The sequence below is a fragment of the Pipistrellus hanaki genome (assembly GCF_964339955.1).
Source record: "Pipistrellus hanaki genome assembly, chromosome: 12".
Classification (NCBI taxonomy): Eukaryota; Metazoa; Chordata; class Mammalia; order Chiroptera; family Vespertilionidae; genus Pipistrellus; species Pipistrellus hanaki.
Genome location: NC_140514.1, coordinates 22,731,394 through 22,758,969, shown reverse-complemented (window position 1 = coordinate 22,758,969; position 27,576 = coordinate 22,731,394). Strand labels below are relative to the sequence as shown.

The following is a 27,576-nucleotide window of genomic DNA, read 5'->3' as shown; positions in this document are numbered from 1 at the left end:
ACTGTTTATGGTGTTGATTTTCCAAGCAGAATTTTTAATCAACACTAACAAAAGAGGAAGGTGCAAATTGGCTCTACCTTTGTGACGCCCAGCCAATCAGGAGTGTGTATGCAAATTAACCCTACAAAGATGATGGGTTAATTTGCATACACAGGCCACCCGATGGGGTGGGCAGGAAGCTTGCATCATTGCATGGTGACAACGCAGGTGTTCCACACTGCCCCAGGAGCTCCGGGCCTCTGGGCAACATGGGAAGTCGGAAAGGCAGCTCTGGGCCGGAGCGAAGGCGGTGCTGTTAGCCAAGGAAAGGAAGGCCCATTCTTGCACAAATCTTTGTGCGTCAGGCCTCTAATGGTTTATATATTACTCAAATGTATTAGTATTTAAAAACAATCTAACTTAGAAAAGAGTTTTTTCCCCTGATTCTTTCTAGAATTATGGCCAACCTATTATCCTGTCACCTCCTAATTTTTAGTCTGTATTTCTTACAAAAAATGATATTCTAAATAAACATACTATAGTTATAAAAGTCAGAAAGTTATCATTGACACATTATTGTCTTCTAATCTTTAGACCCCGCATTTAAGTTTCACTATTGGTCCTAATAGCCACATTTTAGCAAAAAGGATCTAGTTCGGATCCACACATTGCATTTAGTTGCCATATCTCTTTAGTATCCTTCAGTTGTGAACTGTTCTTCAGATTTTCCTTGACTTTCATAACTTTGACAGTTTTGAAGATGACTCAAAACAAGTTAGAACAAATTTGGTTTGTCTAATGTTTCCTCACAATTTCGATTTAGGTTATGCTGCAGGAATATAGCTGCTATAGGGTGACACACTGTTTCAGTTTGTCCTACTAATGACGATATTCACTTAGATCTCTTTTTTTCATTTTTCTTTTTTTTTCTTTTCTTTTCTTTTTTTTTTTTTTTGACGTGGGACAACCTTTATTGCTGAACGTGAATGCTGCCAGGGAGCCTGGCTGGTGGCCCTGTGCCAGGTGGGAGTCCTAGGTGAGGCTGGGGATGCAGTGACCACTGCCCCACCTCAGAGGGCGGGCGTGTGCTGGGTGGGAGGTGCGGGGTACAGAGGGGCCGGCCATCACTTAAATCTCTTGATTAAGGTACTATCTGATTGACATCTTTACTATAGAGTTACTGTTTTCCCCTTTCTAAAGTTTTTTTTTAAAAACATCTCATTCTTTATTAAACTTTCCATTCATTTATTTATAGCTGTGTGAATTTATGGGTTGCTGTTCATTCAGTGGGTTATAATTCCTTTACTATCATGTATATTGATGCTCAACATAATTTTGTTAGTGGGTGAGTATTCAGGCTGACTTCTGTGTCCTTTTGACATGTCCTCATCATTCTTTTAGCACTTTCTTATTTCTACCACAAGGTATTTCAGACTCATCTTGTATTTCCCCCAATCTGGAAACTATCATTTCTCCAAGGAACCTTTATTTCTTTTATAGAAAATATTATTCAGCCCTGTCCGGTTTGACTCAGTGGGTAGAGTGTTGGCCTGTGGACCAAAAGGTCCCAGGTTTGATTTCTGTCAAGGGCACATACCTGGGTTTCAGGCTCCTCTCCAGCCTAGTTCCTGGTCTGGGCTAATGCAGGAAGCAACCAATCGATATGTTTCTCTCACTTCGATATTTCTGTCTTTCCCTCTCTCTTCCACTCTCTCTAAAAAAATAAATCAATGGGAAAATATCCTTGGTTGAAGATTAAAAAAATAAGAAGCCCAGTCGGTTTGGCTCAGTAGATAGAGTGTTGGCCTCTGGACTGAAGGGTCCTGAGTTCGATTCCTTTCAAGGGCACATGCCCAGGTTATGGGCTTGATCCCCAATAGGGGGCATACAGGAGGCAGCCGATCAATGATTCTCTCATCAGCAAATGTTTGTATCTGTCTCTTCCTCTCTGAAATCAATTTAAAAAAAAAAAAAAAAATTTTTCTTTTTTTTTAAAGAAGAAAATGCTATTCAGAAGCCAAGCTCCAACTGCTACTCACGTTCATTGGTATTGGAGTGTCACTGCTTCTAGGTTCTCTCACCAGTCTTCCAGGTCTACCATCCCCATTGCTATGCAACACCCTTTTCCCCCTCCTCTGTCTGACTCTTCATTCCAGGGCTACCCTACCTTCCACGCAGACTTCTTTTCCCCCCCTCTTGAACTCCAAGACCCTATGCCTGACCACTCTATATGTGGATGCTCTTTTCATCCTTCTTGGTATCTGATATTTTATACCAACCTGTCCCTCTGTCAGCATTGTCCTTAGTCACCTGACTTTGACTCTGACTCCCCTTGCCTGGTTGCCCTTCCCATCCTTCTTGGGCTCTAACCATGACTCACTCCCCTTCTTTCAAGCCCCTCATCAAGTAAACATCCTCCTCACCTGTTGTTGTTTTTTTAATGCCTTCCAAGTTTTATGTCAACCTTGAAAGAACTTCTCTAATGTAATAAAAAAAAAATTTTTCCTATTTTCTTGTGATTTTGTTTCCTTTTTTATATTTAAATATATGGTGTATTTTGGGATTTATTTTGAAATAAAATAAAAAGCCAACATTTCATTCAGATGGTTATCCAGTTAGCTAGAATTTTATATAAAAGTTGTATTTTTCCACCACCACAAAAAAAAAATGTTTAGGAAGTTTTTAAAAAGTTCACTGCAGCCCTAGCCGGTTTGGCTCAGTGGATAGAGCGTCAACCTGTGGACTGAAAGGTCCTGGGTTCGATTCCGGTCAAGGGCACATGCCCGGGTTGGTGCTCAATCCCCAGTAGGAAGTATGCAAGAGGCAGCTGATCAATGATTCTCTCTCATTTATGTTTCTGTCTCTCTTCTCTGAAATCAATAAAAACATATTTAAAAATAAAAAACTTTACTGCATCCATAAGAGCTCTTTTTTTAATGATACCATTTTTCATATTCCTTTTGTTTATAACAGATGATGATGTACCTGCAGATATGGTTGCAGAAGAATCAGGTCCTGGTGCACAAAACAGTCCTTACCAGCTTCGTAGAAAAACTCTTTTGCCGAAAAGAACAGCGTGCCCTACAAAGAGCAATATGGAGGTAAATTAAGTGTCACTGCTTTTCTTTTAATAATGAAAGAATTATTAGGAAACAAACAAAAAAGGAAAGGGAATGTCATCATTTTTTAGAAGTAAATAAAAATATTTGCTTAATTTTATTTTTGTTTTTGAAGGGTGCCTCAACTTCAACGACAGAAAACTTTGGTCATCGTGCAAAACGTGCAAGAGTATCTGGAAAATCACAAGATTTGGCAGGTATTTCCTATGGGAAAACTAAGGAACAGGGTTAAGTAACTTTTTATTTTGTTTGATACCACAATATTAAAATTAAATTAAATGCACTTTAGTATTACATTTGGGATTGAGAAAGTGATGGTTATAGAACTAGAGGCCCAATATATGGATTCATGTACCAGTGGGGTCCCTCAGCATGGCTTGTGGGGATTGGACCGAAACCCACAGTCCAACGCCTTCTGGCACCCATCAGTCAGCTAAGCCGCTCCTGCTGTGGGAGTGCACTGACCACCGCGGGCAGCTCCTGTCATTTGGTCACTTAGGCTTTTATATACATATATATATATAGATAAACATGACAACTCTGACCTCTCCCTCTTTGACTTTATTATATAAAAACACCTTGTGTTGCCCTAGCTAGTTTGGCTCAGTGGACAGAGTGTCGGCCTGTAGACTGAAGGGTCCCAGGATTGATTCTAGTCAAGGGCACATGCTCAGGTTGCGGGCTCAGTGATCCCCAGTGGAGAGTATGCAGGAGGCAGCTGATCAGTGATTCCCTCTCATCATTGATGTTTCTGTATTTCTCTTCCTCTTCGTTCCTATCTGAAATCAGTAAAAATATACTTAAAAAATAAAAACACCTTGTGGCCCAAATGATTTGGCTCAATGGATAGAGCATATACCTGTGGACTAAAGGGTCCCAGGTTCAATTTTAGTCAAGGGCCTTTTCTCCAGGTTGCAGGCTCGATCCCCAGTAGGGGGTATGCAGAAGGCAGCCAATCAATGATTCTGTCATCATTGATATTTCTATCTCTCTCTCCCTTCCTCTCTGAAATCAATAAAAATGTGTTTTAAAAACATAAAATATGCCTTGTGCCCTGGCCAGTGTTGTAAAGTGGTTAGAGCGTTGGCCTGCCTACGTAAGGATTGGATTCCCAGTCAAGGATGCACATATTTGGGTTTCAGGTTCAATCCCATCAGGGCTCTATGAGAGGCAACCAGTCGATGTGTCTCTTTCACATTGATGTCTCTCTCCCTCCTTCCCTACCTTCTACTCTCTAAGGTAGGGGTGTCGAACTCAATCAGAAAAGGGGCCAAAATCTAAAATCCAGCCTAAATCGCGGGCCGAATGGTTTACTGAACAGTCATAAACTGACAATGTCATAAACTGACAGCGGAGTGCAGTGATGACAGTGCGGTGCGGGCCACATTGCAAGGCCTGGAGGGCTGGATTTGGCCCGCGGGCCTTGTGTTTGACACATGTGCTCTAAGGGGTGGGGGAACCAATGGAAATAAAATATCCTCAAGTGAGAATTAACCCAAAAAATAAAAAACCTTTTGTATATTTTCACCAGTTTCTGAAATGGTACATAATAGCTTAAGAGAGTACTAAATGTCAAGATAAACAAAACTAAATGTGTCATCTATGAAAGAAAATGTTTATAAAATGATTGTCGCCCTAAGTCAGTTTGGCTCAGTGGAAGGAGCGTCCACCTGTGGATTGAAGGGTCCCAGATTTGATTCCGGTCAAGGGCACATGCCTGGGTTGCAGGTTCAATCCCCAGTGTGGGGGTTGCAGGAGGCAGCCAATCATTGATTTTCTCTCATCATTGATGTTTCTTTTTCTCCTTCATTCCTCTCTGAAATCAATAAAGGTATATTTAAAAAAAGGATTTATCATCACAAAATAAAAGCTATTGGTTAAATAAAATGAAAATTATGCTTTTTTATTTATTTTACTTTTAATCCTCACTCAAGGATATGTTTTTATTGATTTTAGAGAGGGGCTGGGAAGGAAAGAAACAGAAAAAACATTGATTGGCTGTTTCCTTTATGTGTCCTAACCTAGAATCAAGCCCACCACTCTTCTGTGCACAGGACAATGCTCCAATCAACTAAGCTACACTGGCCAGAGTGAAAATTATGCTTTTTAAATAATGGGGAAGTCATTACTAACACGATAAATAAGTTGTTTATATTTTATTTGTTAATTTCTTTATAGCAGCACCTGCTGAACAGTATCTTCAGGAGAAACTGCCAGATGAAGTGGTTCTAAAAATCTTCTCTTACTTGCTGGAACAGGATCTTTGTAGAGCAGCTTGTGTGTGTAAACGCTTCAGTGAGCTTGCTAATGATCCAATTTTGTGGTAAGTGAAATTTTATTTCTTATTATCTTGAGATATATTATTTGGTGCCCAAAATGCTTGAAATGGTAGGGAGATTGAAGTGTTAATTATAATAAGAATAAAATTAGATTGCTTGTAAATTTTAAGTTACCTGTTTATCACAAATGTGAGTTGTCACGTTAGGTGATATTTATAAAACAATAAGTGAAGTGCTTTCTCTGCTATTTATCAGTAAATAGCAGTTGAGTGTGTAAAATGTTTTTCATTTAATTGCTTTTAAAAAACAGAACTAAGCCCCGGCCGGTGAGGCTCAATGGTTGAACATTAAACCTATAAACCAGGAGGTCACAATTCAATTCCCTCATCTGGGCATATGCCCAGGATGTAAGCTTGATCCCCAGTATAAAGGCATACAGGAGGCAGCCGGTCAATGATTTTCTCTCATCATTAATGTTTTCTGTCTCTTCCTCTCCCTTCTTCTTGAAATAAATATAAATATATGTATGTGTGTTTTTTACAAACTAAGGTAAGGCTCCTGGCCGGTTTGGCTTAGATAGAGTGTCAGCCTGTGGACTAAAGGGTCCCAGGTTTCTTTCCGGTCAGGAGCATGTGCCCAGGTTGCAGGCTCAATCCCCAGTAGGGGGTGTACAGGAGGCATCTAATCGGTGATTCTCGTCATTGATGATTCTTCTTTCTCTCTGAAATCAATAAAAATGTATTTTTTTAAATAAAAAAAACAAACACAGAACTAAGTCTAATTTAAAACAGCTAACTAATTAAATTTGATAGTTTAGTGAGAATGTGAATTTTATATATCACTTTTGGAAAATACTTGGATAGTTTATATTTATAACCTTGAAATATGCATGCCCTTTGACCCAGTAGTGCCACTTCTGAAAATTTTTTGCCTTATGTACAAATTTTTCATAATGTCATAGTTAATAGTGGGGGGAATTAGAAATTAGATCTAGCAGTAAGGAAGTGGACTTAAATGAACACAATATAATGTCTGCTTGGAGTGTTGGGGTATAGTCATGAACAGTGATTTTTACAGTTTTCAATAGCATGAGAAAATGCTATGTTGTAAAAAAGTGAAAAGTGCCCTGGCTGAGTACTTCAGTTGATTAGAGTGTTGTTCAATATATCAAGATTGCAGGTTTGATCCCGTCAATCACATACATGAAACAACCAATGAATGTATTAATGGGTGGAGCAGCAAATCTTTTTCTTTCTCTCTCACTCCCCCTCCTTTTCTTCTTTCTCTTTCCCCTCTTTCTCTAAAACCAATAAGTAAAAAGTGAAAAGAGCAGGATACAATATTTTGTTTTTATATGCTATATAAATCAAAACTGTAACAAGTGAAACTAACTGTACATAAAAATGAATAAAAGGAAATATAGTCAACTGTTAATAATGTATTGAACGTATAGGTTATCTCCTTTCTTTGTACTTCTCTATATTTTGTAATAGTTTGTATGGTGCTAAAGGTAAACTAGTCCTCAAATAATTTTTTGTAGTTATTTAAAAGGCTACTTATGAATAACTCTCTAATTCTTTTTCCACCTTCAGGAAACGATTATATATGGAAGTATTTGAATATACCCGTCCTATGATGCATCCTGAACCTGGCAAATTCTATCAGATTAATCCAGAAGAATATGAACATCCAAATCCTTGGAAAGAGAGTTTCCAGCAGTTGGTAGGAAGTATAAATAGAAAATATTACCTTATGTATATTATATATTTGGAGATAAAATTTCCTTTCTAAAAAAGTTAAACTCATGCATGGAGATATTTATAATGTCATACAAACCTATCTTGTGAAACTTATGAAAAGGGGGAATGTTCCAGGTATTCCATGACTTACTGGAGAGACATTTTGCTGCATTCATGATGACAGGTGTAATGACCCTGATGAAGTAATACCGTGTTTCCCCGAAAATAATACCTAGCGCATGGAAAGATAAGACATCCCCTGAAAATAAGACCTAGCGCAACTTTGGGATAAAAAATTAATATAAGACACTGTCTTATTTTCGGGGAAACAGGGTAGATACTACAAAGGAATATTTATTACTGAGCAAACAGACATTTAACCTGACTTCAAATAAAATAATTAAGGGATTTTTTTTTTTTTTCTTATTGATTTCAGAGAGGGAGAAAAAAGAGAGAGAGATATCAATAATGAAAGAGAATCATTGATTGGCTGCCTCCTGCACACCCCCCACTGGGGATCAAGCCCAACACCCAGGCATGACTGGGAATCGAACCATGACCTCCTTCCTGGTTCATAGGTCAACGCTCAACCACTGAGCCAAGCCAGTTGAGCTAATTAAGTTTGTTGGTATGTTGTGGTTTGTTTTTTTTTTTAATTTCAAGAATAGGTTTCAAGCCAGTGCGCATTTATCAACCAACAAAATACTCAACAATTTCACTGCTGACATAATCTAAACATTGGCAGTAAAGATCAGTAGCCTAGAAGCAGTTATAGTTTCTATGGGTCTGTTGAACTTTTATTTAAATTATTGGTGTTCAATAGTTTTAAAAGGCGAAAGATTTATGCGGTCTGAAGAGAAACCAGAGCATGGTGTTCAATAGTTTTAAAGTTTTACTTTTAGCATAACTTTTATGTAGTCCTTTACAAATGGCTCTCAACTAGGATGATTTTGCTCCACGGGGGACATTTGACACCTTCTGGAGACGTTTTTAGTTACTGCAACTGGAGAAGAGGATGCTACTGGGTAGAGACCAAGAATGCTGCTAAGCATTCTGCAATGCACAGGACAGCCCCCACAACAAAGGAACTGTCAGTTCCAAAGTATTAGTAGTGCTGAGATTGAGAATCCTTGCCTTTTCTTACTGAATAGTACTGAATAATATAAAATCTGGAACACCTTTTACATTGCACTATGCAACAACAAATTAGTTGAAATAATTGTTTTTTTATGTATTATTTAAAATATTCATAAAGTACAAAATTAGTTTAAAATGTAATGTTCTTTTCTTTCCCTTTTTTTGGACATTAAGTATAAAGGTGCACATGTAAAGCCAGGATTTGCTGAACATTTCTACAGTAACCCTGCAAGATATAAAGGAAGAGAAAATATGTTGGTATGTTTGATCTGTATTTTTATGAGATTTAAAATGGTAATTTTTCAGTTCTAAATTGACACTTATTTTTTTCTAGTATTATGATACAATTGAAGATGCCCTTGGTGGGGTACAAGAAGCTCATTTTGATGGACTTATCTTTGTTCATTCTGGAATATATACTGATGAATGGATATATATTGAATCTCCAATCACCATGATTGGTGCAGGTATTTTGAAATGCATTTTTATTACAATAGAATTTTACCAATTTTATTTACATAATGGTTTATAAAATGCTACTGACTTAAAATTTAGGTAACTTTGATAATACCTTAATGGTAGGAAAGAATAAGAATTAAATATCATGAATATTTTATGTGATAGAAATGAGAACAGAGTTCAGAAACTGCGGATATGTCTTACTTCTTTTTAAGATGTATATATTTCTTGCCCAGCTGGCATGGCTTAGTGGTTGAGCATCAACCTATGAATCACAGAAGGTCACATTTTGATTCCCATTCAGGGCATATGCCTGGGTTGCGGGCTTGATTCCCAGTGTGGGGCATGTAGGAGGCAGCCAATCAGAAATTCTCTTTCATTGATATTTCAATCTCTCTCTCTCCCTCTCCCTCTCTGAAATCAATAAAAATATTTTATATTTAAATGTATATGTTTCTTGGTCACTACTTTGTCCAACTGCCTTAGTTAATCATTAAGGAAAGAAAAGTGTTAGCTTTATCTTAAATATTTTTGGACTATATAAAAGCTGCTTTTATGCTCAAGTCTCTAAGAAAAAATGTAGGTAATAAAATATTTATTGAGCACTGATCAGTTATTTGAAATTTATGCTATGGTTTTTTTTTTTAAGAGAGTAAGAATAAGACAGGAGGGGAGAGGGAGGAGGAGGGGGAAGGAGAGAACGAGGGAGGGAGAAAGGAAGAGAAAAAGAGAGATCAACGATGAGAGAGAACCATTGATCTGCTGCCTCCTGCACACCCCACACAGGGGATCAAGCCCACAACCTGGGCATGTGATCTGACCAGGAATCAAACCGTGATGTCTTGGTTCATAGGTCAGTGTTCAACCACTGAGCCACACCAGCTGGACTCTCTGATTTTTTAAGGATATAGTACATTGCATTTACAGTCCTTTCTGCTTTCCTCCCACATTTCCATCATGAAGAAAAGTGAGGAGGGAGGGTGTAGAAAATTTCTGCCTATAGATTTTTATTACTTTCCAAATTAAGGCCAGTTTGGAAATAATTGTAAATAAATAGGTCTCTTTTGCAATTGAACCTTCTTAGAAGTATTATACATGGATTTCAATAATATCTACATTAAATATGACTGCCTGTGATAAAGGCCAGTGAAATATAGTTATCAATTAAATGAGTATTAGTACTCTCAATATTTAAAAGTAACATTTAACAGTTCTTCCTCCAAAAAATACCCAACTTAAAACAATAAAAAAATTATATATTACTAGTTTTATAGCAAAGTATTACTGTATTTTTAAAGTATATTTTTTAAAGTTATTTTTAAATTTTAATTTCATCTGTCTGATAAAGATAATATATTTTAAATATCTTCTCCACAGCACCCGGAAAAGTAGCAGACAAAGTTATAATTGAAAACACTAGAGATTCAACCTTTGTTTTTATGGAAGGTTCTGAGGATGCTTATGTTGGATATATGACAATAAGGGTAAGAAATTTTAAGATTTAAAATAATAAGTTGAAATCATTAAAGCAGTGGTGGTTTATTTAACAAAATTTCTACTTTTCAGTTTAACCCTGATGACAAATCTGCTCAACACCACAATGCACACCACTGCTTAGAGATTACAGTAAATTGTAGTCCTATTATTGATCACTGTATCATCAGAAGTACATGTACAGGTTAGTGTTTCTTTATATTTTGTTATAAAATGAGTCTCTGTGTTGTGGCCCAATAAGTTTTTAAATAAAGTATTTTCCTTACAGTTGGCTCTGCAGTATGTGTTAGTGGTCAAGGAGCATGTCCCACTATCAAGCACTGTAATATCAGCGACTGTGAAAATGTTGGACTTTATATAACAGATCATGCACAGGTATTTCTTTAACTTTGTGGTTTTATTCTTTTAAAATATTTTTTCAAGTTTTACTAATGTTTATTTCTGATTATTTGTTGTAGGGAATATATGAAGATAATGAAATTTCCAATAATGCTTTGGCTGGGATTTGGGTTAAAAATCATGGAAACCCAATTATCAGAAGGAATCATATTCATCATGGACGTGATGTTGGTGTGTTCACATTTGATCATGGCATGGTAAGAACATTTTTAACAGAAAAGCTGACCTCATATTAGTTAAATTTCAAATAGGTTTCAAGATTTTATAGCCACCCAATTATTTGTTTCTATTCTATGGTATAGGTTTAAAAGCTATTTCAGCATTACATTTTTAAATCAATATGCAATACTCTATAAATTCATGGTTCTCACACTATAATAATGTAGAAAAGATGTAGTCCTTAGGAAATTGATGTGACATTTGAGAGGATTCATGTCTAATCCAGTAGTTCTAAAATGTAAGTGTACAGAAAATTCATCCATATATTATAAATCAGAATTTTCAATGATCAGACCCAGAATATGCATTTTTAATAAGCATCACATGTGAGCTTAATACAGGTTGTTTATCGACTACACTTTGAGAAGTAATGGCTACAGTATTAATTTGACTTCCATTTTACTCCTCTTAAAAAATTTTTTTTAACTGGCAGAACGTTAGTAAGAGATACAGTGATAATAAAATATCAGCTATAATATTGTTATGCAGCAGTTAATTAGGCATCTCTATAGATGATATGTTTTGAATACTATGTCATTTTACACATTTTTCTAGGAATAGCCTTTTGAGCTCTTACACTGTGATTTCAAAATAATATTCTTGGTTGTCGTATATTTTTTTCATTTAATGTCTAATTTTCATTGAGGTAATTTTCAAGTCCTACTTACAGCATTGGCAACATTTTTTATGAAATGGGAGAGGAGGGGGTGGTGATATGTGGTACATAGGATTATGGTGAAGTTTTGTTTCTATTATGTAGTATTAGTCAAGCAACTTGGGAACATTGGATGTACTTACACAAATTAGTCAACGAAGGAAATTTTTTTATTTTCAGCATTTGGACTTAAAACTCTAATGCAGAACTCTTTTTTTTTTTTTTTTAACTGAATTGAGAGTATGAGGAGTTACCCTTTTATCAAGTTCTGATTTGAACTACTGGTAAATGGTTTCAGACCATTCAGTTCTTCATCATTTGTGGGGTAACTTTAACCTGAGAGAAACTGTTCACTTAACAACTTGGGTTGTAGCATAGACCTGTTGATAAAAAAACAGAGTGGAGATGACCATTTGCCCTTTCCAGCTAGAATAAAGAAACTGACATTTTGTTGCAAATTGTACTGTTTTCTCCAAGGAGGTGGGAATTGGGGAATTTGAGCAAATGTTTGCAGGTGTCAAAACATGAGAATCTTGAGACTCTGCCCTCCCTTAGAGGCCTGCACTGGTTATAGTTCCTAAATGGTTTTTTTTTATTTTGGAATGGAACTATACTATGCTAGAATTTATTTGCCTATGTTGCCTTAGACTGCCCCAGAGTTAACATTCTATTCAAGTACCATATTTATGCATGCCCCTGGTCTCATTCACAAATGATTTGAGGTACCAAGATAATTTTAACCTGGGTAAATTCCCTCATTTTTAAAAGACCTATGATGATATTTACTTACTAAAGTTTATCATCATCATTTATTCCTCGTCACACACCCCATACAGTTTATTTTTTTACAAATTTGGGTTTGAAATTTTTATAACTTTTTTTTAAACAACTCTAGTCATTGCTACAGATAAATATTCCCATTAAGGATTAATGAAGAGATTTGTTAAGGTAATATAAATTTGTAAGGGAAGGGTCAAAATAAAGTAGACCAGGAACCAGGCTGGAGAGTTAGAAACATTGATGAGAGAGAATCATCGATCAGCTGCCTCTTGCACACCCCCCACTGGGGATGCGTCTGCAACCAAGGTACATGCCCTTGACCGGAATTGAACCTGGGACCTTTCAGTCCGCAGGCCGATGCTCTATCTACTGAGCCAAACCGGTTTCAGCGCTTTCTTTTCTTAAAAGTTACTCTAAAACAATAGAGATTACAAACTCCATTGTTGATAGATGTGGGGATTATTTTTAACCATAATCTGAATTAAATATGGCCCTGACTGGGTAGCTCAATTGGTAGAGAATAGTCATGATAGACCAAGGTTGCGGGTTTGATCCTAGGTCAGGGCACATACAAGAATCAACCATCAGCCAGCCCTGGCCAGTTTGGCTCAGTGGACAGAGCATTAGCCTGCAGACTGAAGGGTCGCAGGTTCAATTCTGGTCAATGTCATGTACCTTGGCTGCAGGCACATCCCCAGTAGGAGGTGTGCAGGAGGCAGCTGATAGATGTTTCTCATTAATGTTTCTAACTCCCTCTCTCCCTCCCTCTCTAACAAATCAATAAAATATATATATATTTTAAAAGTATCAACCAATGAATGCATAAATGAGTGGAACAACAAATCCATCTCTCTTTCTCTCTCATCAATAAATAAAATAAAAATAAATATGGTAAGTGACCTGTGCCTATGACCAGGGTAACCAGTCCACATTAGAGCGGGTTATAAAACCTGCTTGTATTTAGGAAGATAAATTGGCAAACCTAATGTGGAATGTAAATATGTTAATTTAAACAACTGGTAGCAAGTTTAGGATAGATTATCACAAGAGATTTAAGCAAAGGAGAAGAACAAAATAACTACAAGGAAAATAAAAAATTGTACAGCAAAGAATATATTGTTATACTTGACAGCTCAGCTCTGACTAACACACTAATCTAACTACATTATGATATAACTACATTGGAAGAGCATATGAATGTTTGTGATGAGGAATAGAAAGTAGGAAAGTTAAATTCTCATCTTCCATAACAGGAAGTCAGTAATACCTAATACTGAAAACTCAAGATATATAATAGCAATACAAATCTTTACTTAAAAATATAATGCTAGATTGACTAGCCAGTTTGGCTCAGTGGATAGAGCATCAGTATGCAGACCAAGGGTCCCGGGTTCAATTTCCATCAAGGGTTCATACCTCGGTTGCAGGCTCCTCCCCGGCCCAGGTCCTGGTTGGGGCCATGCAGAAAGCAACCAATCAATGTGTTTCTCTCACATCAATGTTCCTCTTTGTCTTACCCTCTCTCTTCCACTCTGCCTAAAAATAAATGGAAAAATATCCTCGGATGAGGATTAACCCAAAAAAATGAAGGTAGCTGAAAGAATTTATAAATTTAAATATGGGCCTCTGGCTGAGGGAAAATAAAGAGAGTGGTTTGCTCTTTGCCTAAATAAATTTGTGAATCTAGTTGTCTCTCTCATTGTACAAAATTAAAGCCTAAAGAAAACAGAGAAAGAGCTTTCCCACAGTTGAATAATTTGTAGTAGATATACAGCAAAGCATACTTGTAGTATTACTATATGTTTAACTACGATAGCCAGAACATAACAATAGCCTGCTATTGGAATCTTCATGGAAGCCCAATAAATAGCAAACCTTTCTTCCCTGACCAGCATGGCTCAGTGGTTGGGCATTGACCTATGAACCAGGAGGTCATGGTTTGAGTTCCGGTCAGGGCACATGCCTGGGTTGTGGGCTTGATCCCCAGTGTTGGGTGTGTAGGAAGCAGCCAATTAATTATTTTCTGTCATTGATGTTTCTCTCACTTCCTCTCTCAAATCAATGAAAATACTTGTGTATTTTTTTAAATAGTATACCTTTCCTCGCTACATTAACAAATTAAGAAATAAAGCCATACAGTAGCAAAAGTAAGCTGAAATATTATCTTTACTGCTCTGAAAAGTTAAATTGGAAAATACAGCTTAGAATGAAAACCAAATTAGGTCTGTTTAACTGAAACCCAAAATTAGAGAGATTTGCCCACTTATAATATATTTTATTGATTTTTAACAGAGAGAAAGGGAGAAAGATAGAGAGCTAGAAACATCGATGAGAGAGAAAGATGTGCCCACTTAGTCATAGACAGTGTTTGTGAGTTGTAGCAGAGGGCATACTACCTTCTCTTTTCCACAAGGAAAGGGTGATGCTGAATTGAGCATACCCAGTTTATTCTTTCCCAGGTTTACTAATCAGGTAAGTCATTTAACTCTAGGCAGAGAGACCAGTTGAGCTCCTGTCTCAGTGATAAAAACATCAGAAAAATGTTTGTTTCAAGAGAACATTAAGTTCTTTTAGTTTATCCTGTTTTTGAATTTGTTTTTTGGGGGGTTTTTTTTGATGTTCGTGTGTAAAGTTTTGTATACTTGGATAGTTCTCTTCAGGAGCTTATTATCAGGTACAAATGGATATGACAAAAGTATAGAAATAATACAGGCCAGTACATGGAAGGTAGCATAAGGAAATTCTTAGTGTTAAAGGAAGCACGTTTAGTCTATGTGTGCGGTGAAAAGTCACAATTTTGCTATTGAGTGCCATATATTTCTTCTGAGCTAATCAAAGGGTGTGAGGATGTTGGGGCACTGCACAAAATATGGAGCATTTAACAAATCTATACTAATAATAGAAAAAGATGCAAATTGTCCATACCTTTGTGATGCCCACCAGCCAATCACAAGTGAGTATGTGAATTAATTTGCATATGCAGCCACCAAGTGGCTGGGGTAGGGCAGGGTGGGATTCTTGTGTCGTCACCATGGCGACAATGCAGGTGTTCCACACAGCCCCAGCAGCTCCAGGCCTCTAGGCAGCATGGGAAGGCAGAAAGGCCACTCGGGCTGTAGCAAAGGCGGTGCCAGCAGCCAGAGGAAGGAAGGCCCATTCTTGCATGAATATTCCTGCATCAGGCCCCTAGTTTGTATATAATCATTGTTCAGGACCCATGCTATGATTGGAATAGATTTTACATACATAAAAGCTATGTATTCCAGTTTTAGTTTTATTTTTTTTAATATATTTTATTGATTTTTTACAGAGAGGAGGAGAGAAGGATAGAGAGCTAGAAACGTCGATGAGAGAGAAACATCGACCAGCTGCCTCTTGCACACCCCCTACCAGGGATGTGCCCACAACCAATGTGTATTCCAGTTTTAATATATGTGCTGCCAAAACAAGCATGAACACATTCAGTCGAAGGGATAGGCAAGGGAAATATAATTGTTTTTTAAAAATGCCATCTTAAAAGTTTTACTTTTTCTCTTAATATTCAATATTGATTGAGTCATAGAATTTAAGATATTAGTATCAGAGTACTTTTTTTCTTAAATCCTCTCCCGAGGATATTTTTCCATTGATTTTAGAGAGAGTAGAAGAGAAAGGGAAGTAAAAGAGAGAAGCATCGATGTGAGAGAAACACATTGATTGGTTGCCTCCTGCATATGCCCTGACCAGAGCCCAGCTGGGGAGGAGCCTGTGAGGTTTGTGCCTTTGACCAGAATCGAACCCAGGACCCTTTGGTCCATAGACTGATGTACTATCCACTGAACCAAACAGGCCAGGGCAGTGTTAGAGAACTTTCATTCTCATTACAAAATAAGTAAACATCCATTGTAGAAAATTTAAGAAATTAATAAGAGAGGTTATAAAGGATACAAATAAATATCACTACTCAAATGGTCATACCTTCATGTTTTTGTTTAATCCTTCAGGTTGTTTTTCTTTAGTAAAATTTAGGTCATATTTAATGTATACTACATTGAAGAATATACTATTCTTTTCATTTAACATGATAGTGTGTATACCTTGAGCATAAGTTTTCAAAAGCATTTTATGTAGTTAGATCACTATTATGTGGCTAGAATGAAAATTATTTTGTGTGTCTTTTTCTGTGGGCTCTGCTTATATCCTTATGTCAACTTTTTAGAAGTTAATTTCTTGGGACATTTTTAAGGCTACAAGGACTTAGTGTCTTTAATACTTATAAATCTTTTGTTGAAAGAAATGCATACTTACCTATTTTTCTTTCCTGGCATTGAATATATTCAGACTAATTAGAGTATTTGTAGTTTGGTTGTACTGAAATTAAAATATTTCCTTCCATGTATATCATTTGAAATTTAGTGAATATCTTTGTTCCTACTCTTGAACATCTCTGATACTTAATTTTGACGTGTACATTTAAAAATGTGGGGGTTTTTTATGTTTCTTCTAGAAAACTAGCCTTACCTACAGTTTTAATTTCTGTATTTCTTCAGGGTTACTTTGAAAGTTGCAACATACACAGAAACAGGATAGCAGGCTTTGAGGTAAAAGCCTATGCTAACCCCACAGTGGTTCGGTGTGAAATTCATCATGGACAGACTGGAGGAATATATGTGCACGAAAAAGGAAGAGGACAGTTCATAGAGAATAAAATCTATGCAAACAACTTTGCAGGTGTATGGATTACCTCAAATAGTGACCCAACGATAAGGTATTTATAAGTATTATGAGTGGAAATTACTTTTTTACTTTTGTAAGAAAAGTCCAAGAGCCCTAGCTGGTTTGGCTCAGTGGAAAGAGTGTTGGCCTGCAGACTCAAGTTCCCAGGTTCGATTCTGGTGAAGGGAATATACCTTGGTTACAGGCACATCCCCAGTTTCTCTCTCATTGATGTTTATAACTGTTTCTCTCTCATCGATGTTTCTAACTCTTTCTCCCTCTCCCTTCCTATATATTTAAAGAAAATATATAATATATATTTAAAGAAAAAAGAAAGGGGGAAGAGAGAGAGAAACATCGATGTGAGAGCTCAACATGAATCAACTGCCCCTTGCATGCTCCCTCTACCAGAGATTGAGCCAGCATCCTCCTTGTGCATGGGGCAACACCCAACTGACTGAGCTACAGCAGCCAGGGCTTTTGTTGTTGTTGTTGGATGATGTTGTTGTTATTGTTGGTTGGTTGGTTTTTCTTCAGACCACCAATAGAATAACTCAGGAAACTGTCTCAAAGATTTTGATCAGAGCGACTAAGAATAATAAAAAGTAAAAACTTAAACCTGATGTGTGTTTATTTCTTTTCTTTTTTATTTCAGAGAGGGAGAGAGCAATAGAAACATCAGTGATAAGAGAGAATCATTGGTCAGCTGCCTCCTGCTTTGGATTGAGCCCACAACCTGGATCAGGAATCAAACTGTGAAACTCCTGATTCATAGGTTGACACTCAACCACTGAATCTGGCCACAGTAAGGAAACAAATAGATCCAGTCTTTTTTATTTTTTAGTTAATCCTCACCCGAAGATATTTTTTCCATTGATTTTTTAGACAGAGTGGAAGGGAGGTGGGGGAGAGAGAAACATCGATTCGTTGCCTCCTGCACATGCCCCAACTGGGGCCAGGGACGTAGCCTGCAACCAAAGTAAGTGTTTTTGACCACTAGAATTGAAACTGGGACCCTTCAGTCCATGGGCCAATACTTCACCTATTGAGCCAAACCGGCTAGGGCAATAGATCCAGTCTTAACGGCATTGGTTAATTGTACAGAGCTACCCTGTTTCCCCGAAAATAAGACAGTGTCTTATATTAATTTTTTCTCCCAAAGTTGTGCTAGGTCTTATTTTCAGGGGATGTCTTATCTTTCCATGCGCTAGGTCTTATTTTCAGAGGATGTCTTATTTTCGGGGGAAAAAGGTATTATAATTTAATTAAAGACCTTGAAGTATTTTTGTCAAATTTTATTTTCCACTGGTTTTCATTGAAAGTATATGGGATTTCCATCGTGTTAGTATTCAACAAATGCGTCTAGAGCAGTTTTATAAAAGTTATTTTGAATGAGTTAGTTCTGAGGAGAATTTTTAAGAATGCTATTTTGTCTCAGATATTAGATGCCTTTTCCAAAGCTTGAGATCTTAGAACTAAAAAGGAATTTAGAAATCATCTAGTCTAAGGACCTCATTTGATGGATTAGGAAACTAAGGATCATAGAAGTTAAATAGTTTTCCAAGGTTACATGACCATGAGTGACCTTACAATTAATTGTATAAAACAAGTAAGTTTGCTGAATAGATTCTTATTTTATTTCATGTAATTATAGGGGGAATTCTATATTTAATGGAAATCAAGGGGGAGTTTACATCTTTGGTGACGGACGAGGCCTTATTGAAGGAAATGACATTTATGGTAAGCATGTGGCTTTGATCTATAAAATTTTAGAGTTTGACTTCTCTACCTCACAGTAGCAAAATGGAACAGTTTGACACTATTCAAGTAGAACTGATCCAATTTTTTAAATTCTCATTAAAGATTTTCTGTGATATTTACTCAACTACAAACGTTCACTAAATACCTACTATGTACCTGGCACTATGCCAGATACCAGGGATCAAAATATAAATAAGATAGATAAATAGATTCAAGGAGTATCTATAGTTCCCTTAAATTGTTCCATTGTTTAATAATTAATAAGTTATTGCTGTGGTAGTGTTTTATTTTGGTATTACTAGGAAGGGAAAATACTTAATCTTCATTAAACTTCAGCAAACTACTGATGTCTATGTGCTGGACACTGATATGTTCCTAGACTTTCTCCTTTGCTAACACCTGATAATACATAGGTTTACTCAGTTTCAGACGCTATTCTGAGCACCTTATCTAAATTAAGTCATAAAATATTCACATCAACCCTGTGAAGTTTATTTAATAGTATATCTAGTGATATTTAATAGTATGTAGTGATCAAGAAACAAAGGTACAGAGATGGTTAATGACTTATTCAAAATCACACAGGAAGTAGATAGAATTCCTGGGATTTAAAACTATGCAGCCTAACCAATTGTCTTTACCCTTAACCACTATACTTACAATGCCTACAATCCTTTGCGTTTATTTTTTTACACTTAGTTCCTTCATGGGCCATAAGTATCTTTTTGAATATTACATATTTCACAGAATTGTGCTTTTACTAAAATAAGAATTTTAGCCACTACAGAATATAAGACTTTTTACTATGTTTTGCTAGGCTCCATATGTTGATATTGTAACTTTTACTTTTAAATAGGAAATGCATTAGCAGGAATTCAGATTAGAACAAACAGTTGTCCAATTGTTCGACATAACAAAATTCATGATGGCCAGCATGGTGGAATTTATGTGGTAAGTTAATGAATACAATTCTAGAATTTCATACATCAAAACCAGAGGAGTAGGGAGCATGGGGCAGAATTATGTTTAGCAACTGTCTTTAATATTTAGACAATGAATAAGACACTTTTCTCCTAGCCGGTATATATAAAAAAAAAACTTTTAATTTTATAGTGTGTGTAGTGTTCTATAAAATTTAATCAACTGACTAAATTTAGGCATAGGAAGTATACCTATATATTAAAGATTTTTATAATTGGCAATATGAAGTAACAACTGATTGTCAGTTTTCAGTTATATTTGTTGCATTGGAATTTTGTCTATGTGACTACTGTATGAATCTCTGAAATTTTCCAAAAGTAATAGCACTGAAAATACTAATAACACTAGACTTGAATATTTTTATCTTCTGAAAAGGCCAGTTTTCTTTTTAATTTATGTTGCAATATAATTGAGCATCTCCCAACATTTTTAAACCTGTGTATGTCCTCTGGTCACCATGGTATCTGAAACTGTTACAACTGATTCAAGTAAGAAAATAATGGGATCCTAATTTCTGAAAGATTTTTGTGAAAGTTTTTTGTGACTAATTTTTATTTACAGTTCTAGAAATATTCGTATCTCTAATCTGCTAAAAAATAAAAATTTTAGCAACCCTGAAACCTTATTATTTTGAAGTGACTTTACCAGTGATAATGTTAACTTACAAAATGAGAGATCTTCAGTTTGCTATATATCTTAGAATGAAATAAATTATTTTGTTTTAAAAAAATTGCATGCTACTACTCTTATGATAGTAGATTTAAAAGTACATAACCACATAAAGAATAGTATAAACATTTTAGAGGCCTAAACTTAGAAACTACATAAAAATGTTATCATTGCCTTCTTACCTAGATAACAAAAAAAATTTTAATTTGTTAAAACTATCTTTAAAGAGGAATACACTATAAACTATATTTTGCTGATTCAAAATGTATATTGTAATGAATGTATCTTTTATTTAGCATGAGAAAGGACAAGGTGTAATAGAAGAGAATGAAGTTTATAGTAATACTCTAGCTGGAGTTTGGGTGACAACTGGCAGCACTCCAGTGCTGAGAAGAAACAGGATACATAGTGGCAAGCAGGTAAGATTGTCTTGGATTCCTGTATGTGAAATCATTGTTTTATTAAACACTTCGGTCATATGAATTAAAAATTTTTTTTAACTTTAGGTTGGTGTTTATTTTTATGACAATGGACATGGAGTGCTAGAAGACAATGATATCTATAATCATATGTATTCAGGGGTTCAGATAAGGTAAATGTTTTCACATTTGGCTTTTTGGGGGCAGGGAATGAGAAACGTGGAGTATGCAGAAGAAATTTTTTTATTCAATGCTCAGTCTTTATTCCTTTGGGTGTCTGTAATTCACACTATCGTAATCTTGCCTTAAATTGTCAGATTATAATTTTTCTTGGACTAGTTGAGGACAGCATTCAATGTACTCCATCATACTTGGATACCACAGAAGACTATATAAAATACTTATGAACTGTGCCTGACATGTTGTAGGCGCTCGTAAATGGAAGCGTTTTTATGCTATTTGTATAAAATTAAGTCTTTTAGACCCCTCTTGTCTATTTTTTAACAGTTTTTGGAACTATAGTAATCCTAATCATGTAACTCAACCCTTCATTTTACATAAGGGGGAGTACATAATAATATTTATTTTTACCCCCTCCATTTAGTTTACCTGTTAAGAAACTATAGTATTAACAAAGTATAAGTTAAGTCTGTTCTGTGGGAAATAAAATTAAGTTAAACAAATTTCTTTGACAGACTTTCAGAGCATTTCGAAGGACTCTATTGTATAGTTAATTATTTTATTTTTTTAAATATACTTTTATTTCAGAGAGGAAGGGAGAGATGGAAACATCAATGATGAGAAAGAACTATTGATTGGCTGCCTCCTGCACGCCCCACACGGGCTTTAACCTACAACCCATGTATGGGACCTGACCAGAAATCGAACCATGGCCAAGCTGGTCCACAGGTTGACGCTCAACCTCAACCACTGACCCACACCAGCCAGGCTATAGTTAAATCTAACTATGATTAACGTGTATTTTTTCACTGTTACCTCATGGCATTAGGGAACAGAAGCAATTAAAATGGCATTGTTCTCTATTCTATTCATAGGACTGGAAGCAATCCCAAAATTAGGCGCAACAAAATCTGGGGAGGACAGAATGGTGGAATTCTAGTTTATAATTCCGGTAAGTATAATCTTTCATCTGTTTTGCAGTGCTAATAATCTTTAGAAATATACTTTCCAAATAACATGACCTAAATTTTTGCATTTATAGGTCTTGGCTGTATAGAAGACAATGAAATATTTGACAATGCAATGGCTGGCGTCTGGATTAAGACAGATAGTAACCCTACACTAAGAAGAAATAAAATCCATGATGGAAGAGATGGTGGCATCTGTATATTTAATGGGGGTCGAGGTATTGTTGTTAATTTTGCATTAGTAAAAACCCCAATTTTCAATTCTTCTTCTATATCTTTAACAATCAATGGCATTGCCAGTTAACATGAATCTCAGTTATTTTTCTTATCAAGTCTTGAGATGGTTTAGGAGATTACAAATGTTTACAGTATTTTTCTTTTCTTTCTGTACCACCATAAGTGTGCCAGTTTATTAGTAAGGCTTTTTTAAGTTCACAACCTCTCTGGACTTTTTATTCAGAAGAATGAGATAATTATAACAAATTTGAAAGTCAAGTTATAGAACTAGGTTTAAGAACTTAATTGGTCTGTAAATATATGAAAATGTCTGTAATAAGTATTGCTTTGTATCTATTTTACAACGATGTTTGTTGGATAATGGGATTAATGAAGCTAAGGTGTGCCCGGTTTGGTATCCATAAAGGCCAATTCATTTTGTATTGAGGCAAAAGTTCCACAGTCCGTGCCCTCTGAAAATTCATGTTCATGAAGACTGGGAATGAATGTCTAATGCAAATTTATCGCCATTCCTGAAATATCAATGACTCAACATTGTGTGCTCACCTTATGTGGAAAGATAGCTAGTTATTATTATGACATACCAAGATTTAATCAACAAAATTTATTGCAACCAAGCAAAGATGATTTTCTTAAAGACATACTCTCTCCAGGACTTTATAATTTAGTAATTCATTAACCCTTTGCACTCCGAACCATTCTGGACATTGGCTACCAGCTTCTCAACGCTACTTTGCTGCGGAGTGCGTTGAAATAACTCAATTTCCCGTAATCACTAATAAACTGCAATGTCCCCTGAGAGGGGACATCCGAGTGATATGCTAGAATTCCGATGACCCCTAAGAGGGGACAGCGGAGTGCAAAGGGTTAAAGTAGCATATCTCTGTTAGGCGTCTTTAAAAGATATAATGAGAAAACTACAGAATGGTGGTTTTATTTGCAAGGTGCTAAGAAGATTCATGGAGTAAAATCATTCTTGAAATGTCTCTTGAAAATTGAGAGTTCACAGGAAAATGGGGGTGGGAAGGGCGTGTGGGAAGCAGACCATTCCAGGTATAGAAAACATTCTTTCACTCTTTCATTTGTTATTCCTAACTAAACACCTCTGTATGAACCACTGTGATATAGATACTAAAGATATAATGGTGAATAAAACAGTACTACATCCAGAAAGTTTACAGTCTAATGGAGTAGCACATTGTAAACAATCGTATAAATAAAACTGGTTTATTTAGTAAGACAAGAGGTGTACTGGAAGTTAAGGCCAGAGAAAGGGGGCAAGGCCCAAATCAGAAAAGGCTTTGTATATGCAGTATGGAGTTAGGACATCTTGGCAATGCAATGGCCCTTGAGGAGGTTAGTAGACATGTGTAGAATAGAAGCAGGATCTTGGGACACTCTTTTCAGGGGAAAAGGAATTCAGAGATCAATACAAGGTGGGTCAGATATCTATAAAAATAAGACCATGTTTCACATCTTTAGGGAGCAGAAAAACACTGGTTCACAGCTAACTATAATTCACTGTACATAAGTAGATTTTTTTTAAAATATATTTTATTGATTTTGTACAGAGAGGAAGGGAGAGAGATAGAGAGTTAGAAACATCGATGAGAGAGAGTCATCGATCAGCTGCCTCTTGCACACCCCCTACTGGGGATATGCCCGCAACCAAGGTATATGCCCTTGACCAGAATCGAACCCGGGACCCTTCAGTCCCCAAGCCAACGCTCTATCCATTGAGCCAAACCGGTCTTGGCCATAAGTAGATTTTATAGGAGCAATACTAGCTAATACTTATTTAGTGCAATGTACTTTTGTAAGTATTAATTTAATCCTCATAATAACTGTGGTAGGTGATATTGTGCCCATTTTAAAGGAAACTTGAGTCCAAGGAAGTAAGTTATTTGTCCACTCGGAGCTAGTTAAGTGGTGGAATCAATATTTAAAGACCTAAAGTCTGATTCCTGGCTGACTCTTAGCAATTGTTAAACTGCCAACAAAATTAATAATAAATTTGATTAAAGGAAACTGAAAACTTTCCAGAGGAAGTGACATTAGCAAGATATAGTACAGGACATTCCAGAAGAGGAAATAATATAAACCCAAGGTATTAAGGATTTAAATATTCAGAAGATAGGTAAATGAGATAAGTAGCTTGGGGGGAATATTTTCAAAGGCTTTGAATGGCAAGTTAATTTAATACTTAATTATGAAAGTTGGGGTTTTTTTTAGGCAGAGAAGGGACATGATAAAAGAGTTGTAGGAACCTGGGAAAATACAGCAACAGCTTAGACTGGAGTAAAGGAAATTGATCAAAGAATCATAGTAATAATGGCCAGAAATAATCAGAACTTGAACTGAAACGAAGGGTACAAAGGTTCTAAAAATATTTCAAAGGAATTAATAGTAATTCAGAGTGTTCAGTGAATTACTATTGCCAGGCACAGACGATGCAGTGGTGAGTAAACTAGACATGGTCCCTGCAACCATGGAATTTGAAGTTTATTAGTTAGAATGTATACCTACAATTTTTGGCTAAACCTTGCCTTAAATGAATAACTAACGAACTTTCCTTTTGGCTGAAAAATTAATCCTGTGAATTTTACAATGCAGTTAAATAGGAAACTAAAAAAAAATAAAAAAAGAAACCTTAATGTCACCAAAAGGCTAGTAAAATTTGTTATATGCTATTATAGGTCTCCTTGAAGAAAATGATATTTTCAGGAATGCTCAAGCAGGTGTTCTCATCAGCACTAATAGTCATCCAGTCTTACGGAAAAACAGAATATTTGATGGATTTGCTGCAGGTCTGTATTTTCTTCTGTTACCTGTAGCTTTTTTTTTTTTTTCTAAACATTAAAAATGGTTGGTTTTTAGTATGTTTTGCTTAATAATTAAGTGTGCCAAGTAGCAAAATGCTTGTCTGTTAACAATGAGAGTACCTAATCCAAGTTCTGGATTTTTCCACAAACCTGTAAGAAATACTGCTCTTTGCTGTTCAGTAGTAATTATGAAACATTAATTGGGATAGGATAAATGCAGCCTTTGTACTGCTATTAGGAAAACAGAAAAATTCTAGCCCTCTGACCTCACACTTTTTTTTTACATGTTGGTAAATTAAATCCAAGTATCATCCTATTAATAAAAGCCTAATATGCTAAGTGTCCAGTCAACCATTCAACCAAAGAGTAATATGCTAAGGCCGCTCAACCACTGGCTATAATGTGCACTAAGCCCAAGGGGCAGATGCTCCAACTGGTAGGTTAGCTTGGTGCTGGGGTCCAGCCAATGGGGACTGAGTGAGACAGGCTGGCCACGCCCTGGAGTCCTCCTGGGGTCTCTTGGCCTGGCCGGAGCCCTCTCACAATCCACGACCCCTCAGATGAGAGCCAGTTTCACCCCGATCCTGCAGGCCAGGCCAAGGGATCCCCTGGTGCACAAATTCATGCACCAGGCTTCTAGTGCATATATATTTCAACTTTTTGCTAGAGCACTTTTTTTTTCATTCATTTTTTTTTTTTATTAAAGTATATGTGTACATATCTTACCAATTCCCATCCCCCACTCCCATCCTCCCGCCCCGTTTTTTGCACCCATTGGTTATGCTTATATGCATACATACAAGTCCTTCGGTTGATCTCTTATCTCCCCCATATCTCCCTATGCTCCCCACTGTAATTTGACAGTCTGTTGCTTTACTGTCTCTATCTTTTTTATTCATCAGTTTATAATGTTCCTTATTATCCATAAATGAGTGAGATCCTGTGGTGTTTTTCTTTCAATAACTGGCTTATTTCACTCAGCATAATGTTCTCCAATTCCAACCAGGTTGCTGCAAATGATGAGAATTCCTTCTTTTTTATGGAAGCATAGTATTCCATTGTGTAGATATACCAGTTTTTTGATCCAATCATCTGCTGATGGGCACTTAGGCTGTTTCCAAATCCTAGCTATTGTAAATTGTGCTGCTATGAACATAGGGGTGCATATATCCTTTGGTTGATATTTCTAGTCTCTTAAGATATATTCCTAAGAGTGAGATTGCTAGGTCAAATGGGAGTTCCATTTTCAGTTTGAGGAAACTCCATACTGTTCTCCACAGTGGTTGCACCAGTCTACATTCCCACCAGCAGTGCACAAGGGTTCCTTTTTCTCTGCATCCTCACCAGCACTTATTGATTTGTTGATAGCCATTCTGACAGGGCATTTACTTTTAATAATCCAAATAACCATCTAGTTCCATCTTAGCAAAATTTTTAAATGTCATTATTAAAAGTAGTAAGTGGTGAACCATCTTGTATCATGCCATAATTATTAACAATGGAAAATGTTACTATCAGTGATTCAAATAAACATTTGTACTTTATTCCCTAGTTAAGAATTAAGTTTCTTTTAAGAAACTAGATAAAGTGATGCATCCGCTGTTTAAATTTTACTTCAGGTATTGAAATTACAAATCATGCAACTGCAACATTAGAAGGCAATCAGATTTTTAACAACCGGTTTGGAGGCTTATTTTTAGCATCTGGTGTTAATGTGACAATGAAAGGTATGTTGGAGTCTACATTCATTAGTTAAAACTCTTGACTTATTAGAATAATCCTATAATCTATATTTTTAGATTAAATCTGACCTCTAGAATTTTACTTTTTTTTTTTATTACAGATAACAAAATAATGAACAATCAAGATGCCATAGAAAAGGCTGTTAGTAGAGGCCAATGTTTATATAAAATATCAAGTTATACCAGCTATCCCATGCATGACTTCTACAGGTATATTTCTAAATTATTTGTTGGTCCAGAAGAGGAGGAAAATGGTGATTCTTCCTCCCTCCCCCCCCTTTAAATGTGTGAGTAAAGGCAAGAGTAAATTGGGTATTTGCCAGTGTTCACATTGAGTTCCATGATGAATCTATTGGAGGATCCTGTTTGAGGCCATAAATATCAGAAAAAGCACAAGTCATTTAAGTGTGAATGGATGTTGATTCCTCTCCCCAAAATTGTTTCAGTAGTGTTTAATAGGCAAGTTTCAACAGATTTTCTATAATTGTTTTCTTCAGCAGAGCAGACAATCCATTTAATTAATTTTAGTCTCTACAGAACTGTGGGATAGAGCCACAAAAATTTTTAGTCTCTTTTGTAAGCCAAAGCTCATAGGGTAATATATACAAACAAAAGTTATTTTGAATAACACGTTTAAGAAAAATGTTTTTACTTTCTAGATGTCACACTTGTAACACCACAGATCGAAATGCCATATGTGTGAATTGCATTAAGAAGTGCCATCAGGGACATGATGTAGAATTTATTAGACATGATAGGTATGTAGCAAACTTGCCTGTTATCACCCAATTATGCCTCCCTCCCCCTCTTTCCTATTCTGTTACCAATTATTCCCCCCTTCCT

At 36.1% G+C, this 27,576-nt stretch overlaps 1 protein-coding gene across 2 annotated transcripts in view; it reads left to right on the top strand.

Moving 5' to 3' along the window:
* Positions 1-27,576, top strand: part of FBXO11 (F-box protein 11) — an 89,979-nt gene that overhangs the window by 61,028 nt on the left and 1,375 nt on the right. Inside the window, exons 2-22 of one of the 2 annotated variants that reach the window (XM_084901000.1) lie at positions 2,953-3,080; positions 3,214-3,295; positions 5,280-5,421; positions 6,970-7,099; positions 8,428-8,511; positions 8,588-8,720; positions 10,090-10,196; positions 10,279-10,390; positions 10,475-10,581; positions 10,665-10,802; positions 16,789-17,006; positions 18,609-18,694; positions 19,572-19,666; positions 20,662-20,784; positions 20,872-20,957; positions 21,840-21,916; positions 22,007-22,150; positions 24,866-24,976; positions 26,611-26,718; positions 26,835-26,943; positions 27,393-27,491. In XM_084901000.1, coding sequence (XP_084757126.1) covers positions 2,953-3,080; positions 3,214-3,295; positions 5,280-5,421; positions 6,970-7,099; positions 8,428-8,511; positions 8,588-8,720; positions 10,090-10,196; positions 10,279-10,390; positions 10,475-10,581; positions 10,665-10,802; positions 16,789-17,006; positions 18,609-18,694; positions 19,572-19,666; positions 20,662-20,784; positions 20,872-20,957; positions 21,840-21,916; positions 22,007-22,150; positions 24,866-24,976; positions 26,611-26,718; positions 26,835-26,943; positions 27,393-27,491 — 2,419 coding nt within the window. Of the gene's footprint in view, positions 1-2,952; positions 3,081-3,213; positions 3,296-5,276; positions 5,422-6,969; positions 7,100-8,427; positions 8,512-8,587; positions 8,721-10,089; positions 10,197-10,278; positions 10,391-10,474; positions 10,582-10,664; positions 10,803-16,788; positions 17,007-18,608; positions 18,695-19,571; positions 19,667-20,661; positions 20,785-20,871; positions 20,958-21,839; positions 21,917-22,006; positions 22,151-24,865; positions 24,977-26,610; positions 26,719-26,834; positions 26,944-27,392; positions 27,492-27,576 lie in introns of both variants that reach the window. The other variant, XM_084900999.1, reaches the window with a different exon arrangement.